Here is a 14,686-nt window from a genome sequence, read left to right on the forward strand (position 1 = left end):
ATGGTATTCTAATTTTTAAAGGCTGAATTCCATCCTTGTCCTTTTAGTCATCCTTTTCCTTTTGGCCTATTTTTCTTTGTAGATCTTAATTCACTTTCTTTGCATCATTTTCATGCAAGTCAGTCTTGGCTTTTAAGGCACTATTTTCTTGTTTTAGTTCATGAGCCTCTGTTTCCAAATTACCTATTTTGCTTTTTAAGTTCTTTTCCACATATGGGAATATTGGGACACTAATGCACGTTTGGTGGAATTGTGAACTGATTCAATATTTCTGGAGAGCAATTTGGAACAATTCCAAAAGAGCAATAAAACTGTGCATATCCTTTGATCCAAGAAATCGTCTATTAGGTCTGTATCCTAAAGAGATCAAAGATAAGGAGAAAGGACCTCTTAATACAGAAATATTATAGTAGTTCTTTTTGTGGTAGCAAAGAATTAGAAATTGAAGAGATGTCCACTAATTGAGGAATGGCTGAACAAGTTGTGGTATACAATTGTACTGGAATACACAGGATAATCTCATAACATGATACTATGAGAAAAGATACTATGAGAAAAGAAAAGAAGAATGATTGCAGAAAATCCTAATAGTATTCATACTAACTGTTGCAGAGGTAAGTGAGCAGAACCAGGAGAACATTATACACAGTAACAGCAATATTACATGATAAACAATTGTGAATGGCAGCTATTCTTAGCAGTACAGTGATCCAATACAATCTTCAAAGAATCTTGATGAAAAATGTCATTCTCTCCCCAGAGAAAGAACTGATGGAGGCTGAATACAGACTGAAACATACTGTATTTTACTTATTTTTCCTCATTTTTTGGTGTAGGTTTTCATCCACAAAATTACTAATATGGTAAAATGTTTTACATTAATGCATATGTAAAATGGAAATTCAGGGTTTCATGCAATAATTCTCTCTTTATGCTCTATTGTCTTTATGTAAATTACTTTCATATTTTGGGAATTTTTATTTTCAGATTAAAAAAAGAAACAATTCTTTACTATGGAATCTGGAAATTTTCAGGTAGCAGAGGTCTGAGAGACCTGAAGAAAGAGGAAGAAGATTGTTTATGGTTTTCTAAAAAGAATTGCAACTCATGAAAGTGAAAGCTAGATAAAATATGAATTAGAATAAACTGTAGAACAATTATATTAAGAGGCAAATGAGCAACTCTAGCATCTCTTCAAAACTGGAAAGGGGAGAAGCTGTATAAGATCCATGATTATTGGTTAAATCTTTTACAAAGGGATGTGAATTAGTAACAAGCATTTTGCTAGCTTCTCAAACTCCACCTGACTTGACCTTTTTGACTAGAAGTCATATATCCATTACTAAATGATAAGAACACCGAGTCTTTTCCAAAAAAAAGTAAATTATGTTTTTGTGAATTTCATACAAAGTATCCAGTTTGTATCACTAAAGATAAATAAAATCCCTATATGAGAAATAAATTCATTGTCTGAGTAGCTAAAGGAGTATATTAAGACATCCCTGAGTTGCAAAAGGTAATTTGTTATTGATTTGTCAGTTATTGAATTATCTGTCTCAACCTTAATCTTTATTCTGCTGGGCATGATTATGACAACACATCTTATTCAGTTCTGTACTTGAGATTTACTTATATAGCATACGAATAAAAACCAGATGTAAATGTATTGAGAATGCCAGAGTATTTTATGTCCACAGGGATAACTCTTTGAAATGCTCCACCAACAATAATGCCAAGAACAATTGATATAAAATGTATTTTTCAGGAATATAGTTTAAATACAATTTGGTTCTGCTGGGGCTAAAATTCATTATATTCTCTCCAATATAAAACCAAAGAATCCTTCCAAATTAAAAAAAAAAAAGAATCAAACCAAATATCATCATCAGTCTTTATGACTCCAGCAAAACACACATTAAATAGTTCCTTCATCTTAAGGATTTTTTCTTCAGGAATTTCAAAACTTCATTTGGAATTCATAAATGTAAATTTTTTGATGGATTAAAAGGAAAATAAATAGAGTCGTTGAACTAATTAATGAAGATAATGCCTACAAATAACTTGATCTTCTTCAGGAAGGACACATCCAGCATAAAAGCATCAAAGAGATGGCTTTGAATGAATACATTAAGAGACTAGCAATCTAAAATAAAATCTGAAAGGAGGGGATGCATGTAAAGGAAACAACATTTTAAAAATATGTTGGCACCTTTACAACCTATTTTTGCAATTGTAAAATGGACTATAATGCATTTTGAAAGTGTTATTACAAAAACCTGCATACTTTTAAGGAAACATGAGTTCAATAACTCTGAGGCAGCTATATAAAAACTGACTTTTTTTCTTAAAAAATACAGAGAATTGGTAGTCATAGAGAACATGATAAATGGATTAAAAACAATAAAACAACAACAGCAGAAACACTTTTGGAACAAGCATATATTCCTTTCTTCTATCTGGTAACAGGTGGATACCATTGGATATCTTATATAATTGATTGTTTTTTAAAACCCTTACCTTCCATCTTGGAATCAATGCTGTATATTGGTTCCAAGGCATAAGACTGGTAAGGACTAGTCAATGGGGGCCAAGTGACTTGCCCAGGGTCACACAGCTAGAAAGTGTCGGGGTCAAATTTGAACCTAGAACCTCCCATCTCTAGGCCTGGCTCTCAATCCATTGAGCTACCCAGCTGCCCCCTATCTTATATAATTGAAAGAAATTTGCTTTTAGATAGAAATTTTGAAATAGCTAAGATCAAAGAATAACTGGAAAGTCTCCCTATAGGTAACATGTGCATGGTCTCAGCAAGTGACTTAATGACAAGGAATCATTAAACAAATGCTTAAGCCATGCGGATTTACCCATTTAAATGGAGAGGCTTATGTTTGAAATTCAAAACCAGGTCACCTTTCTACCACAAATTGCTGAAAGATTATCTGTAGAGTCCAGCATTGGTCAGATGTAGTCGATAAACATTTATAAGGTTGCTACTATATACCAGGTACTGTACCAAGCTGGTAACCATCACAAAAAAGTTCAAAGAGGGTAGAGTGGAGATAAGGGACCAAGGGAAGGCTCTGGCCAGACTTGATTTACCAGCCACCCAGTTACCAAGGGGCGGAGGCTGGTCCAGATCTACATCATCTTTTCTCCAAAATCAGAACTCATCAACTAAGCCAACTTGTCTCTCATGCTTTTCAGATTGGTAACCGAATGTAAAACGGGAGTCTCCACCCTTCCTTTACAGCTCCAGTTCCATACCGAGTCATCACCATACCCTCTTCCCAGTTGTAAGCAAGCCTGCCTGAAAGACAGGCTCTATGAAGGATGCAGCTATGACCACGCATTATTCAAGGTAAGCCAAAGTACTCCATGCGTCTTGCACTCTGGTGCCTCGTGATCTTTGGTTAGGCTTCCCAACCTATCCCTAAGAGGGTGAGGAAGCATCTTTGTTGTTTGCCTGTTGAACTTCTCTTTTCACACTGACACTTGTGTAGTCCCTAATAGTGGGTGGCTCCCAGGAGGCCTCCAATTGAAAGTACTTTTTTTTGCCTTCAAAGTCTCCTCCATCTTCTCCGATTCTCAGTCTCTCTCTCTTTGTCCCTGTAAAAACGCTCTCCGGTGTCTTCACTTTTCTGTCTTCGTCCTTAGGTTATAGGCTAATTGAGATAAAGCTTAGCGTGTTTGGGCTCTGCACCTCAGGGTCAGACGTCATGTGCAATAGTACATCATGGCTTAGTGAATGCTCATCGCATTGATTTCAATTTGCCCCTCAAGGTAGGAGGAAGGATTCTGCACTGGAGCCACAGACAGAAAGCCAGACCAGACCGCACCATGCTTGGGAACGCCAGTTTGTCAGTTAGGGGACCAGATCCAGGCGAGACGGGTTAGCCCTTGTTTCTCCTCCTGGGCTTCTTCCCGTGTGGGGCTGCGTGAGGGAGAGAAGGAGTGCGTGTGCAAGAGTGGTGTGTAGGACCGGAAGGCGCAGGCGCGCTGTTCACCAGTCTGCAGCCCGGGCGCTCTCAGTGCAGTTTCTCTGGGAGTTGATGGCAGCACCACAGTGCAGCCGCCTGGCAGAGAGCGAAGCTCAAAGACCCACTGTTCGGGAAGAACCAAACATGTATGGGGAGCAGGGCGGCTGCGGCTCTGGAGCCAGAGACTGGGGCACAGAGCTTCCGCTCGCCCGACTGTCCTGACCTGGCTCCCCTGTCCGCCTACCCCAGCCCCCAAAGTATGTCAGCCAAGTCCAAAGGGAACACGTCTTCTTCTCCAAGCGAGGGACCGCCGGCAGCCTCCAAAACCAAGGTGAAGGAGCAGATCAAAATCATCGTCGAGGATCTGGAATTAGTCCTGGGAGACCTGAAGGACGTGGCCAAGGAACTTAAAGAGGTGAGAGGCGGCAGGGTGGAGAGGGAGTGCTGCGTTTCCCGTTCTTCCGAGTGTTGGGGGTGCCCAATTTCACTGGGAACGGGCAGATCTCTAAACTCTTGGGAAACTCCTCAGAAACCTTCCGCAGACATACTTTCCTCGCCCCAACCTCTTCTGCGGAGACTTGTTAGACTCTTTTGTTGTTTTTTAATCGGGAAGAAATCAACTAGTGTTTCTAAGCACCCGTGAGAGGAAGTGTGCGTGTGCTTGTGTGCGGAGAGGAGTGGGTGGGGGTTGGGGCCGCCGTGGAAAAGAAATAATCCGCTGGAGCGGAGAGGGTTTACCGTGTTCCTTTTCCTTCCACCACCTCTCTCCTCCTAACCCTTCTTAAATTCGGAAAGTTCGCTCGCTCCGTGCTGGAGGATGCGCCGATTCTGGACACGCGGATTAGGGCTTTTGGCTGGGGTTGGCAGGGTTGGACTAAGGACAGTTCCTCCCGACTACCCCCTGCCCCCATCTGATTAAGGCTTGGCCGTAAGAAAAGAGGTAATGATTGGGTCCGGGATTACAGCCCTCTGTGTGTGAGAGGGGTCTGGACCAGCTCTTGAAGCATCCTCCCCCTCCATTCGTCAGTCCCTTCTCTCCCCTCTTACCTACTCTCTCCTCTCCAAAGATTCTTTGCATTCACAGTAGGATACTAGGAGTACGTGCGTGTGTGTGAGTGTGTGTACACGCACGGCTCTAGTCTTTTGGGCACTTGCTTACCGGAGTGGAGTAACCTGGCGCATATTTCGATTACCTGATCCCAGTGGCTTTATTTGATGCTATAGGAAGACAAGGAGAATGCCTTTAGGTCTGCGACCGCCGAACTCATCACAGCTCCGAGATGGAGGAGGGTGCCGAGTTACAGTGCAGCTGGGCGGGGCGGTGTTAGGAGACTGCCTCTGCTAGCGGGTTTGCTTTGGCTTGGCTTGGAGCAAAGCAGAGCTGGCAAGGCTCGGCTACTGCTCCCGCTATTCTGCTTCCTAATTGGCGCCCCCGGTTTCCTTCTCAGAGGGAGGATTCTGATCATAGGGTTGGCTTAGATCTGTAATGATAACGTAAGGTGGCGGTGGTGGGAGGAAGCTATTGGAAGGGGCTCATCTCTGACATTTAATTCTGTTCGAGGGACCAAAAAGGTGGCATTTGTGACTGATTTTGGCATCTGGCCTCTAAGCGTTACCTCTCACCCCAACACACACACGCACACACACACACACACACAATCCCACATACACACCTTTTCAGGACTTGGGATACAGACAAAACAAAGATCTCTCCCCCTCCACTTCCCCATGCAAGTCTGTTAAGATATCGCATTTATCATTGTGGTCCAATTTGCCAGTAGCAAGTGTCAGTTCTTGTAGGTTAATCTGAAAACAGAAGTGTAATTACCATTATTTTCCCCCAGTGGCAAATGCTGCTCTAGCTGAAAGAATAAAAGTCCGTTTTTCCTCATATTATTGCTATAAAACTAGCTGACAGATGGCTAGATTATAGATTGAAATTTTACATCAAAAGATGCTGTTATTTCTTTTGTTTCCCTTTTATTTGAAATCTATGGCAGCCTATGATGTTTTTTTAGTCAGAAGCATGACTTTTAAAAATTAAAATGTTAACACATTTCTTTTATTAGGCTTCTGTTTAATGGAATAAACATTTGATGTTCCAGTGTTTCTGAGGATCTAGCAAAGCTGCAGAAACTGTGTTTTTGCTGCCTTCCTAAGACAAAGATTGAAATAAAGTGAAGCACTCAATCATGATTCTAGGTGTCTTTTCAGTATTACACAATCCTTTACTTATTTCACAGCTTATTTTTGTTTTAACAAACCCCACATATTCTTTTTTTCATAACTTGGTCAGTTGGAGTATAGATGTGTAGTATAGTTTTAACTACCTTAGAGTTCTTTAGAAAACCTTTTAGAGTCACTTGCTATGTACAAACATATGTATGTATATATATATATATATATGTATAATCAGTTTTTCTGTTATCCTCTTTCTCTATTTCTAATGAGCCATCTCAGCAGCCTTGGGAGTTATCATTATTATAGGGTTCACTTTATTAAACTAAGATTGCTTGTTATATTAATGTGTTGGTAGTCTTAAAGGGGACATATTTGACATAACCACTTTCTCCATAAACAACTTGTTGGCCTAGAAAAAGAAAGAAAGATCTAGGGAATATAAAAACAAATACATCCAGTAGTATAAGTACGAAGAATATAATATAAGAATGCAATTATAAAGACATGCAAGAAAGCATTGAGACTTTCACTAGTCACCATTTTTTAATTGGGGGGGGGGGAGTTAATCATGTATCAGTGTAAAGCTGAAACTTGAGAAAGATAGACTCTGTAATTTAGTGTTTGTGTTCCACCCAGTACAGTGTTTCATATGAAGCTATATAGTGTCACTTTTTGAAACATTGACCCTTTCAGTTAAATATAATATGAACTTTCACTATTTGTAGAGCATATTTACAGAGCATGTTTCACATATGACATCTTGCAGTTGTCTACCCTATTCTCTTAGGCTGCAGATGCTATTGAGCATTGCCTCAAGTTTATTTTTGATGGAGTTCCTGAAGCTTTCTAAATTATAGTGCTGATATGTTAGACACATATAGAGTGGAAATATAAATGTTGTTATCATACTTTATAAACATTGACCAGAAATGTCACAGAAGATCATAATTCTTTTCACCTCTATTTTCATTGGTGAAAGGACCTCCTTCAGATTTATAATTTCAGATTTTCAGTTTTGGTTGCCTGGAGCATTGATGAGTTGAAATTTGCCTAGGGCCAAATAACAACTATGTGTCAGATGAAAAATTTGAACCCAGATCTTCTTGCCTGAGACAAATTTTCAATACCTTATGTCAAGTTATCTTTTCTCTTTATAATTAATATATATTAAATGTTGACTGTCACATTTGTATTTTGAATTCCTGTATCAGCAATGACATGTTTTGAAAGATGTTTTGACATGAATGAATAGTTCTTACAAAAAAGATCAGTTTACCAATTGCTACATGATAGTTTTTTCATTGATTTTACTTTAACTAAAGTACAATATTATTTTTAATATTCTACTATTTGGCGCAATACGAACCCTGAGCTGGTTTGAATTTTCTAATAGTTGCATTGAAACTAGGGTGATATAAATTTGCCTTACTAGAAGTTTTCTTATTAAACTACATTTTTCTCAGGTCATCAAAAACTACAGATGGCATAATAAACCTTAGCTATTACTGCATGGTTAACTGACTAAGAATGGATACAAAATGGTAGACTTATAGTAGATTTTGTAGGTGCGATTTATGATGGAATTCAATAAATCTTTCAGAAACCTCTCCAATGACAGATGAGAAAAAAGGGAATAATGGGATATTTTTCATTGTTTTAGAATTTTACTTTGAAGAGTTAAAGGATTCCATGAAATCATGAATTTTTCTGTTGCCCTCAAAATATGCTTCTCATACTAAAACTTGATGTTACACATATGCAAAGAGGTTAAATCATATTTCCTCAAACAAGATAACTACCACCTGAAAAGATTCTCTCGTACTAATCATATAACAAAATAACTTTGCATTTAGTAATCTCTAGACGATCCTGTTCTTAGGAAGAGGAGAAAGGACTGAGAATGAGAAAATAAATGTTAAGAAGTACTTATTTGGTATCTACTGTGATAGATCTGTGGGGTATCTACTGGGAGAGATGAAAGAAAAATGTGAGTCATAGACTTCAAGGGACTTATATTTGATGTGAGAAGAAAAGACCAAAGACAAAACCACATCAAAGAATACAAGCAAATAAATTACTACTATACAGGAGCTACACTCTAGAGGGCTATCAGTGGATATTGAAGGGAAGCTTCAACCAAGAATAAAGATTTTAGTTGAGCCTTAGAGGATGACTAACATTTGGATTGACATAAGGGAGCAATAGAAAATAGCTTATCTCGGCAGTGTTTTTCTACATGTCTAAAGTTGAAAATAGATGTGAAGTTTGAGAGTATTGAGAGCAAATATAACCTGGAACTGTTGTAGCAGGTGTAGGATAGTCCACTGCGAGATAGATGAGGATGAACCTATTTTAAATATTGGTTTCTTAAAAAGAGTGCCCCAGCAGTCTGACACAATCCATTAGGCAGATGGATGGACACTATAATGAAATTTATCTCTGAAACATGTTATTCATTTCTTTATTATTCACTTGTTTGACCTTCATGGAGAGCAGGTCATGCTTTCTCCCATTTCTCCCAAATGTTATAATTTTTAAAAACATTAAATAATATGATAAATGTTAAATAATATGATAATAAATCATATGATGATTCTTTTTATTAGATATTTATTAAGTACCTGAGATTCTGAGGAGATACAGAGGTAATAACAATGATGTTGGTAAGAAAGCTTGACAGCACTTTATTTTTACAAAGCACTTTACATACAAATGCCTGCCCTGAAGGAGCTTATAATCAAGATAATACTTTTCCTGTATGTATTATGCTGTATTATTTGAAACCATATTTAAAATTGTCCTATTAAACAACAATAACAGAACAACTAAAAGAAAGTCCATTTGAATTGTATATGCTTTATTTGGACAAATAAAGCATTTAAGGGAAAAAAACACTGCCTGGGATTATTCCATTTTTACCTTGAAAAAATTATTGTTGTATGTGTAAACAGTTCATGGGAAAAGATACAGCATTAATCAATTTTTGACACTTTAAGATCAAGCTAACTTCCAATTTGGGCCTTTAAAAATGTAGATGTCATGGTATGGTTAAAAGACCAGTAGACAAAATCTAGAAACCTTAGTTTTGCTCATAGATTTCATAATCAATTTGTGATTTTGAGCAAATGAAGACCTCTTGAGTTTACTCATTCATAAAATGACCAAATCATAAGAAAGTATCACTAATATTATTTTCAATTATAATCTAGTGATTTTATATGAATTTCTTCATAGCATATTGCTACCAAAGAAGGATCAATTTATATATAGATAACATATGCCACAATGAGGTATCATAGTAGATTGTTATTGGAGGAATTAAAATAAATATTAAAATATTTACCATGATTATATATTTTTTCAATTCAAATAAAAACATCAATTTAATTTATCATTTTGTCACATTTATTATATTGCATAAATGTCTCTATAATCCACTTGTTTTGGAAGTATTTTCTTTTTTTTTACCCAAAGCATCTGTTGAGAGGTGGCAAGAGATATTCTCAACAGTGCAATTAAAATCTAGCAGATATTTTCCTTCTTTACTTTCACCTCTTAACTTCCTTGGCTTCCTTTCAGAACCAGCTTAAATCTCACCTGCTTGAAAAAAAAAGTCTTTCTTAGTGCTTTCCTAACTTCTCTCCCCATCCCTCCCTGTCAGGTCTATCCTCTAGGATTACCTCACATTTATACTTATATATCTTTTGTATTCCTGGAGTACACACTCTAATAAAAATATGAATAAACATTTGTTTCCTTGAATTGAAATTTAACATATTTAATAACTGCTGAATTAAAATTATGTAATAAATGATAAATATGTTGGTTAAACACAGCAATGACTCACAAAGTCCCTTATTAAGAGAGAAGATCTAATGCTGTTCGTCAGAAAGCCACTGAAGTATTTAATAAGTTCTCATAAAGCACAAAAGACTCAGAATGAGGCATGGGCAATGATAGTTTTATGCAAGAATTTGAAAAGCTACTATTTAAAAATAATTTGATTTGTTAAGTTTGACCACAGAAATCAGAACAAGGGGGAGTGAGTAGAAGATATAAAGAAGTAAATTCAGCATCACTTAAAGAAAATTTCATTACAATTACAGCTATCCAATATTCAATGAAATGCCTCCAGAGAAAATGAGTTTGTGATATGGTAAAGTCTTCAGTCAATGGCTGAAATACAACTCATTGGTTTACTGTTTTGTTTTTGTTTTTGTTTTTTATTTTTTTGTAGATGGGAGATTGTTCAAGTACACATTCACTAAATAATTTTTGAGATCTCTTACAATTTTGAAATTCAATAATATTTATATGTACACAAGTAATATATTTTTTAGTACTGATGATTAAAATTTTTTCAACTTCTCAATAATTGTCATTCATTCATTTGGAGTTTTATAGCATTGCCTTTGGAAAATCCCATTTATTCTATATATGTAATAATAATGATGATGATGATGATGATAGCTAACATTTATATAGCACTATGACAGTGTTCTAAAGTTATGAGATCATTTGACCATTATGATTGCCCTGAAGGCAGATGCTATTATTATCATTCCCATTTTATAGTTGATGGAACTGAAGGAAATGGAAATTAATTATCTTGCCTAGGGTCTCAAAAAGTATCAGACATCAGATTTGAACTCAAGTCCAAACTGATGATGAGCCTAATGTTCTATCCACTGTGCCACCTACCTGACAGACAAAATGAATTACAGAAAGTATTTTGTGGAATATTGTCATACCTTTTAATGTGGAATGGACTTTGATAAATTATTAAATACCAATAGGAATTGTAATTTTTGTGAATGCAAATAGTAATGTTACTCCTAAAACTAAATTATATTAAAATAAAAAAGGAAAACATATGTTAGAGTTTTTCTTCCCTTGTAACAGAATGTCTCATTATTTCAATAAGTCTTATATTTGTGTGTGTGTGTAATCTGGTCATTATAGACATCTTACCTCCATACCACATTTAGACTATCTATTGAACCCATTTTAAGTAATTGTTTAAAAAATTCAGGTAGCAATAAAAATAAAATATAAATAATATTATTAAGTTTCAAGTAATATTGAAGTAATAATTGATAAAATCATTGAATTATTTTTCATTGTTAATTATATTTCTTTCCAACCATATAGCTTTGAGAATCACTTATTCTTAAAAACTACTTTGCTAAGATAGTAATGCAAGGATAATTAGAGGATAATTTATCCACATACATCTTATAATATAAGCAGACTACGATACATCCAATAAAACCTAACATAGCACCTTGATTATTTAGATGTTTGTTGAATGAATAATATTTGTCTTTTAAACATTAAGGGTGGATTCTGAATATGAAAGAAATGTTTCAGGATTTTTAAGACACAGAATGGTGCAGATAAAGTACTGAAGAGATTTTTCTCCTGTTGAAAAGGAAGATTAATCTTTTCCATTTGTTTAAAACCTGTATTCAGAGGAATGAATGTCTAGAATGTTGTTTCTTATTTTCTTTTTATGTCACTTTCATTTCCAAATATATCCCTACTCCTATCAAACTGTCCCTTAAAGACTAAATAAAGGAGAGGGTGTCAGATATTTTAGCTCTGCAAAGAAAAGAAGGAACCTCATGCAATGAGGATAGAATATATTTTATACTTAATTTTATTTATTTATTTTTAAATTTCTTATTTATTAATTTAGAATATTTTCCCATGGTTATATGATTCATGTTCTCTCCATCCAATCTTTCTTCCCCCTCCCAGGGGTAACAGATATTTCCACTGGGTTAAATATGTATTATTCTTCAAAAACTATTTCCATATTTTTCATATTTATAATAGAATGATCTTTTGAAACCAAAACCCCATATCCTATACACATAGAACCACATTCTAAGTTGTATGTTTTTCTTCTGTGTTTCTACTCCCACAGTTCTTTCTTTGGATGTGTATTTTGTCAAAGGTTCTTTCTGCATCTATTGAGATAGCATTGTGATTTTTGTTAGTTTGGTTGTTGATATGGTCAATTATAAATATAGTTTTCCTAATACTAAACCAGCCCTTCATTCCTGGTATAAATCCCACACTCATAATAAATAATCTGTGTGATGACTTGCAATAGTCTCTTTGCTAATATTTTATTTAAGATATTTGCATCTATGATCATTAGTGAGATTAATATATAGTTTTCTTTTCCTATTTTTCATCTTTTGGGCTTTGGAATCAGTACCATATTTATGTCATTAAAAGAATTTGGTAAGACTCCTTCTTTGCTTATTTGTCATATAGTTTGAAGAGTATTGGGATTAGTTGTTCTTTAAATTTGGTAAAATTTACTTGTGAATCCATCTGACCCTGGGAATTTTTTCTTATAGAATTCCTTGATGGCTTGTTCAATTTCTTTTTATGATATGGGATTATTTAAGTATTTTATTTATTCTTTTGTTAATCCAGGCAATTTATATTCTTAAACTATTTGTCCAGTTCACCTAGATTGTTCTATTTCTTGTCATATAATTGGGCAAAATGACTCTTAATAATTTCCCTAATTTCCTATTCCTTTTGATACTGTTAATTTGATTCTTTTCTTTTTTTCTATAATTAAATTAACCAATACTTTATTTTTTAATTTTTTTCAAAGAACCAGGTCCTGGTTTTATTTATTAGTTCAATAATTCTTTTACTTTCAATTTTATTAATTTTTCCTTTGATTTTTAGGATTTCCAATTTAGTTTTCATTTGGGTTTTTTAAATTCTTTCTTCTTCTAGTGTTTAAAGTTGCATGCCCAATTCATTAATCTCTTTCCTCTCTATTTTGTTGATATAGGTACTCAGGGATATAAATCTTCCCTTGAGTACTGCTTTTGCCTATATATCACATATTTTGATATGTTGTCTCCTTGTCATCCTCTTCAATGAAATCAGCTATTGTTTGTTTGATTTGTTCTTTGACACTCTGGTTTTGATGAATTAGTTTTTTTATTTTCAAATTGATTTTAAATTTGCCTCTTCATGAACCCTAATTAATTATGATTTTTATCCCATCATGATCTGAGAATATTTTATTTATTATTTCTGCTTTTCTCATTTGATTGCTATGTTTTTATGTCCTATTACATGGTCAGTCTTTGTATATGTACCATGTGCTGCCAAAAGGAAGGTATATTCCTTTTTATCCCTATTTAGTTTTCTCCAGACATCTATTAGCTCTAACTTTTTCTAATGTTTCATTCACTTCCTTCACTTCTTTCTCATTTTTGGGGGGGTTCAATTTGTCTAGTTCTGACGAGGGAAGGTTGAGGTCCCCCACTAATATCATTTTAGTATCTGTTTCCTCCTTAAGCTCCTTTAATTTCTCCTTTAAAATTCTGAAAACTGTACTATTTTGGATATATATGTTGAGTACTAATATTTTCTCATTATTTATATTACCTTTTATAAAGATGTAGTTTCCTTCCTTGCCTCTTTTAATTGAATCTATTTTTACTTTAACTTTGACTGAGATCATGATTGCTACTCCTAACTTCTTTGTCTTAGTTGTGACCCAATAGATTCTACTCCAGTCTCTTGCCTTTACCCTGTGTGTCTATTAGCCTCATTGTGTCTCTTTTAGACAACATATTCTAGGATTCTGTTTTTTTAATCCACTGTCCTATCTGCATTTTATAGAAGGGCATATTGTATTCACATTCACAGTTATGATTACTATACTATGTATTTTCCCCTCCATTTTAACTTTTTTTTTCAAATTCTGACCTTACTTCTTTCTCTTTCCCTCAGTGTTTTGCTTTTAGTAAGTGTCCTCCTTTTCCCCTCCCTTTATTACTCTCCTTACCCCACCCCTTATTATTATACTCTTACTATAGATCCTTTTGGTGGTCCCTATCCAGCCTCTCCCTCCCTTGTATTTCTCCCCTCCCCACCACCTTGTTTCTGCTTTTCTTTAGGGTAAGATACAAGTCTATACCCCAATAAATCTAGCTGTTCTCTCTGAGATAATTTCAGTGAGAGTATGATTTAGGTATTACCTCTTACCACCTCTTCCTTCCTTCCATTATGTTGGTTTTCCACCTGTACTCCCATGCTTCTTTATATGATATAGTTTGACCCATTTTAACTACTATCACAATAATGACAATTTTTAAGAGTTACAGATATTATTTTTTCCATATGGGAATATAAGCCATTTGACCTTATTGAAATCCTTAATATTTTACTCATTCTTATTTATCTTTTCATGGTTCTCTTGGATTTTGTATTTGGGCCTCAAATTTTCTGTTTATGTCTGTACTTTTCTTCAAGAATGTTTGGATGCCTATTTTATTAAATGACCATACTTTCCCCTGAAAGAGTATAGTAAGTTTTTCTGGGTTCCTGATTCTTGGTTTGAGACCCAGTTCCCTTGCCTTCTGGAACATCATATTTCAGGTCTTCTGGTCCTTCAATGTGGAGGCTGCCAGGTCCTGTGTGATCCTGACTGGGTCTCTATGATATCTGAATTGTTTCTTTCTAGCTGCTTATAGTATTTTCTT

At 35.1% G+C, this 14,686-nt stretch overlaps 1 protein-coding gene across 3 annotated transcripts in view; it reads left to right on the forward strand.

Moving 5' to 3' along the window:
* Positions 1 to 547: 547 nt before the first annotated feature.
* The window catches only part of PRR16 (proline rich 16), a 306,437-nt gene continuing 292,298 nt past the window's right edge, over positions 548 to 14,686 (forward strand). For 2 of the 3 annotated variants that reach the window (XR_008913273.1, XM_016423747.2), the window contains exon 1: positions 548 to 4,392. Coding sequence is in view for 1 of the 3 variants with exons in the window: in XM_016423747.2 (XP_016279233.1) it covers positions 4,126 to 4,392 (267 nt within the window). In the remaining 2 variants the exon portion in view is untranslated. The remainder of the gene's footprint in view (positions 4,393 to 14,686) is intronic. The other variant, XR_008913274.1, reaches the window with a different exon arrangement.

The sequence above is a fragment of the Monodelphis domestica genome, chromosome 7 (genome assembly GCF_027887165.1).
Source record: "Monodelphis domestica isolate mMonDom1 chromosome 7, mMonDom1.pri, whole genome shotgun sequence".
NCBI lineage: Eukaryota > Metazoa > Chordata > Mammalia > Didelphimorphia > Didelphidae > Monodelphis > Monodelphis domestica.